General features: G+C 39.1%; 1 protein-coding gene across 1 annotated transcript; it reads right to left on the reverse strand.

Moving 5' to 3' along the window:
* Nucleotides 1–3,622: 3,622 nt before the first annotated feature.
* Nucleotides 3,623–4,349, reverse strand: LOC142504934 (uncharacterized). The gene is made up of 2 exons (XM_075617773.1): nt 4,204–4,349; nt 3,623–4,118 (listed from the first exon to the last, which is right to left on the reverse strand). Exons 1-2 carry the CDS (start codon nt 4,347–4,349, stop codon nt 3,623–3,625), a joined length of 642 nt encoding a protein of 213 aa, XP_075473888.1.
* Between the last annotated feature and the right edge of the window lie 1,318 nt (nt 4,350–5,667).

The raw sequence follows: 5,667 nt of genomic DNA on the forward strand, positions 1-5,667 counted from the left end.
TTGGAAGAAGTTTCCTTTGTTTCTCTCGAGTCTTGCTGAGAAAGGAATGAAGGAATGGTGAAAATGGCTCAAGGAAGTCGAAACTTATCTTTTTGTATGAAAGACGCCGCTCGGGCGGTCATTTTCTACCGCTCGAGTGCGGAACATTCTGTCCAAAACGAAAAATCCAGAACCAGTGGCGCTCGGGCGGTCATTTCTTACCGCTCGGGCGCTGTTCTGCGCACAGCCACATCAAAGATCGCTCGAGAAACGTCTCTTTCCTTCATAATTTGAAAAAGTGGTAAACATGACAGTTGTAGCCCTATGGCTTGGCTTGAATCTCCAACTAATTTCATATCCTTTGGAGTTCTGAGAAAAAAGTTATGTTTATTCTCCCAATATGTGTCAGTGAAGGAATGGTGCTACACACGACACACTTCGGGGCACTTTTGGCTTATCTTCCACAATGATTTGGACAAAACCAAAAACATGAAAGTTGTAGCATTATATCTTAAATTTCTATTGCTGGTGGCCTCACACAATTTGGATCAATATTCAAATCATTATGCTAAAACCCGTAAAAACTGCCATATTTTCATCTCATTTCCTACCAACTTCATTACACTATTTCTACCTACACATCTTATTATCAATATTTAGACATATATTCATTCTCAATACACCATGAACGATATAAAAATCATGTTCAATCTAAATATTGATACCCCAATCATCACGTGAAATTTAATGAGCTAAATAACTACATAATAAACGACATAAACACATTATTATCATTTGTATGAGTAACCTAGCATTACAATTCTCCCCTCCTTGAAAGAACTTTGTCCTCGAAATTTTACATATCATATTTTTCAGGATATCTCTGTTGAATCTTGTCTTCTCGCTCCCAAGTTGCTTCTTCAATTGCATGATTGCGCCATAACAGTTTTACTAAGGGTATTTCCTTGCCTCGTAACACTTTTGATTTCCTATCGAGGATTTGAACCGATCGTTCTTCATACGAGAGACTCGATGCAAGCTCCAATGGTTCGTAATGAAGAACGTGAGAAGGATTGGCCAAATATTTCCATAGCAAGGAAACATGAAAAACGTTATGAACATTTGATAAGTTCGGTGGTAAAGCAACTCGGTAGGCCCTGTCTCCTATTCTTTCCAAGTTTTCAAATGGATCGATATATCTTGGACTCAATTTTCCCTTCTTACCAAAACGCAAAATGCCCTTCAATGGTGATATCTTTACAAATACATGGTCACCAGCCTGAAATTCCAATCGACGACGTCGCACATCAGCATAGTTTTTCTGTCGGCTCTGGGCAGTATGCATTCTATCTCTGATCTTGGTTACTAATTCGGCTGTCTGTTGTACCAATTCAGGGCCTAATAATTTTCTTTCTTCTACTTCATCCCAATGTACCGAAGAGCAACATTTCTACCATATAATGCAGTATATGGTGCCATTCCAATACTTGACTGATAGCTATTGTTATATGTAAACTCAGCCAATGGTAGTTTACTGTCCCAACTACCTGGGAAGTCAATAGTACAGGCCCTCAACATATCTTCTAAGATCTGATTCACTCGTTCATATTGTTCATCAGTTTGAGAGTGGAATGCTGTACTAAATGCCAATCGAGTTCCCATAGTATGATGTAAACTCTTCCAAAATGCAGACGTAAATTTGGGATCTCTATCAGATACAATGGACACTGGGATGCCATGAAGTCTCACTATCTCTTTGATGTATTGTTCAGCATATTGATTCATCATGTATGTGGTCTTCACCGGAAAAAAGTGAGCTGATTTCGTAAGTCGATCCATAATAACTCATATAGCATTGAATCCTCTTTGTGATCTTGGCAAACCAAGGATGAAATCCATTGTGATATATTCCCATTTTCACTCAAGAATGGGTAGTGGTTTCAGAAGTCCTGTTGGTCTTTGATGTTCAATCTTGACCTGTTGACAAGTTAGACATTATGCAACAAATTGAACAATGTCCCTTTTTTATACCTGGACACCAAAATAATGGTTTCAAATCCTTGTACATTTTTGTGCCTCTTGGATGGATCGAATAGGGAGTAGCATGAGCATCAATAAGAATGTCAGTTTTGATCGTTCCATGCTTTGGCACACACAATCTCCCTCGATATGTCCATATTCCTTCCCCATTCAATTCAAAGTTAAAATTTCCTTTTTCTTCATCTCGCTGCCTCAGTTGTAATTCATTATATGTACTTTGCCCGGCCTTAATTTTGTCTGCAAGTGTTGGTCGAACCATGAGAGATGATAATTGGATTGTAGTGCCCTTTGGCATAACATCAATCTTCAAATTCTGTAAATCCCATAAAATTTGTTCTTGTACTTCCATTGCAGCAATAGAACTAGATCTTGACTTAATTCATCTGCAACAACATTGGCTTTACCTTGATGATAGGTAATAACACAATCATAATCTTTTATTAATTCCAACCAACGTCGTTGACGCATATTCAATTTTTTTGTGTGAATAAATATTTCAAACTCTTGTGGTCTGTATATATTTCACACTGTTCGCCGTAAAGATAATGGCGCCATATTTTCAATGCAAATACCATTGCGGCCAGTTCTAAATCATGTGTGGGATGATTCTTTTCATATTCCTTCAATTGTCTTGATGCATAGCAATGACCTTCCTGTGCTGCATTAGGACTGCTCCTAAACCTTGTTTCGAAGCATCACTGTATACCACAAAATCTCCTGGTCCTTCTGGTATCACAATGACTGGTTTTGATGTCAATTTTGTTTTTAACTCTTGGAAACTGCGATCACATGCTTCGTTCCATGCAAATTTGACATTCTTTCGTGTTAACGCGGTCAAAGGAAATGATATCTTGGAAAATTCCGCTATAAAACGACGGTAATAACCAGCTAACCCGAGAAAACTACGTACCTCAGTAACAGTAGTTGGTCGTAGCCAGTTATTGATAGCTTCAATCTTACTTGGATCCACAGCTATGCCTTCTTTTGAAATGATATGGCCCAAGAATGCTATTTGCTCAAGCCAAAATTAGCATTTCTTCCATTTATCATATAAATGTTTATCTTTCAAAGTCTGCAAAACTAGTTTCAAATGTTCTCGATGCTCCTCTACAGTTCGTGAGTAGATGAGAATATCATCTATAAACACAATCACGAACTTGTCTAAAAATGGCTTGAAAATTCTATTCATTAAATCCATAAAAGCTGATGGTGCATTTGTTGTCCAAATGGCATTACAAGAAATTCATAATGCCCATACCTCGTTCGGAATGCAGTCTTTGAGATATCATCTGATTTCACTTTTAGTTGATGATAGCCTGATCGTAAATCAATTTTCAAAAAGATGGCAGCTCCTTGTAATTGATCAAACAAATCATCAATTCTGGGGAGTGGATATATTTTTTATTGTCACTTTGTTCAACTCCCTATAATCAACACATAGACGAAGGATACCGTCTTTCTTTGTCACAATTAAAACAGGTGCACCCCACGGTGAAAAACTCGGTCTAATAAACCCTTTATCAAGTAACTCCTGCAACTGTTCTTTCAATTCTTTCATTTCTGTAGGAGCTAATCGATAAGGAGCTTTTGAGATCGGATGAGTTCATGTCACAATATCAATCACAAATTCGATCTCCCTATCTGGGGGTAAGCCTGTTACAACATCAGGAAATACTTCTGAGAATTCACAAACAACATATGTATCTTTTAATTCACGTACAGGTGGATCAATAGTTAACATAGATGCTAAATATCCTTGACACCCCTTCTGTAGTAATTTACAAGACTTCATACAAGAGATTATCCGAAGAGGTAAGGATATACCTACACTTGCTACTGTGAATGGTTCAGCTCCTACTGGTGCAAATTTGATCATCTTTATGCCACACTCAATAGTAACTTTGTACTTCGAGAGCCAATCCATTCTCAATATCACTTCAAAATCGGTCATTTTCAAAACTATAAATTCAGCATACATCTGATGGCCTTGGACATATATTGGACACCCTCGCACAACCTGATCTGTCTGTAATTCTTGCCCAGAAGGTAAAGCTATGGCGAGTTGTGTCTCTGTTGTACTTCCTGTAATGCCCAGTCTCCTTACAAATGATTCCGAAATAAAGGAATGTGTGGCTCCTGAATCTAGTAAAACAATAGCAGTGATACGAGAAATCAAGAACATACCAGTGATCATCATGTATCCTTATCCGCTTCCTCTTTATTGATGGAGAAAATGCGTCCCTGTACTTTCTCAGAACTCCCAGGAAAATTACTGGCGATAACAAACATTGGAACCTTGCATACATTCCCCGCCATGAAGTTTGCCACATTTAGGATAAGGTAGTATGTCTTGTTCTTTACGTGGAGGGGGACCCTTGCCACGAGATTCCTCGGGTCTAGTACCTCTGTTATCGGTCTTTTTGCCTTGTCATGTTCCTTGGCTCTTCTGAAAGTATTGCTGCCTTCGCTGTTGCCTGTCTCTGTCAATGTCTTGTTCGTCCTGTTCTGTCATAAGTGCTCTTTCCACTATCTCCCCATACGTAGCAACTTTCGACATCCGTACATCTCTTTTAATTTCAGAGCGAAGTCCCCGCATGAAGTGTTCGCCCTTACTGGTGTCATCTTGTGCAATATATGGTACATATTGGACTCTAGCCTCGAATTGTTGTATATACTCAGTCATTGACATGGTTCCTTGTTTTAGATTGAGGAAATCACTTGTTTTCTTGGCTCGTACATCTTTAATGAAATACTTGTTGTAAAACACGGTTTTGAAAGTTTCCCATGTCAATTGTATCGTAGGTAATGCCACCCTTGCACTCTCCCACCATATTCTTTGTAAGGCCCGAGAATTGGATTATCATAATCAGACTTGTTTTGTTGATAATTAAAGGGATTGTAGACGTATTGTATCGGACCGGAAGAGACGGAAAAGTAGATGCAATTTTTGGTGTGAGATGAGCTCGGCGCATATGCGCCACCACTCCGGCGCATATACGCGACATTTCCAAAAACATTGGCGCACATGCGCGAGTAGATACGCGCATATGCGTGAAATTTCCAGAAACATTGGCGCACATGCGCGAGTAGATACGCGCATATGCGCGACACGTCCAGAATCTTTGGCGCATATGCGCGAGATGAAGCGCGCATATGCGCGAGGAGTTAAGATTGACATTGCCGAGACCAGTAGGTCTCGCGCATATGCGTGGGTGATGTCGCGCATATGCGCGAGACGTGTAATCCAAAGAATGAGCCATGTGTTCTTGCCATGCATATATAAGGTGTGTTGTCTTTCATTCACCCTTCCTCAACAGAATGAGAATCGAGAGGAACTCCATGAAAGCTCAAGTATTCATCATGTCTTAGAAATTAGATTGTGCAACATCCAACCAACCAAATTTCAATCCAAACATAGATTTGTGCTCCTTGCATCAAAAGCTACAAAAGGATGTAAGTATTGTTCACTTTCAACATGTTTTGATATATATGTGTTGGGAGAATGATGAATTGAGCTCCATAATATGTTCTTAAGATTTTAAGCAAAGTATATTCGCAACCGGATCGAAGAACGGACATTGTATGCTATTGTTACTGTTTCCAACATGTTTAGTGTTAAGTTATGCAGATTTTGAGTACTATCATGTG

Source organism: Primulina tabacum, chromosome 10, assembly GCF_025594145.1.
Source record: "Primulina tabacum isolate GXHZ01 chromosome 10, ASM2559414v2, whole genome shotgun sequence".
Classification (NCBI taxonomy): Eukaryota; Viridiplantae; Streptophyta; class Magnoliopsida; order Lamiales; family Gesneriaceae; genus Primulina; species Primulina tabacum.

Coding starts and splice junctions, on each gene's coding strand:
- LOC142504934 (XM_075617773.1), bottom strand. CDS start 4,349: ATGTGGCAAACTTCATGGCGGGGAATGTATGCAAGGTTCCAATGTTTG. Junction 4,119..4,203: donor AGGATACATGATGATCACTG/GTATGTTCTTGA, acceptor ATCATTTGTAAG/GAGACTGGGCATTACAGGAA.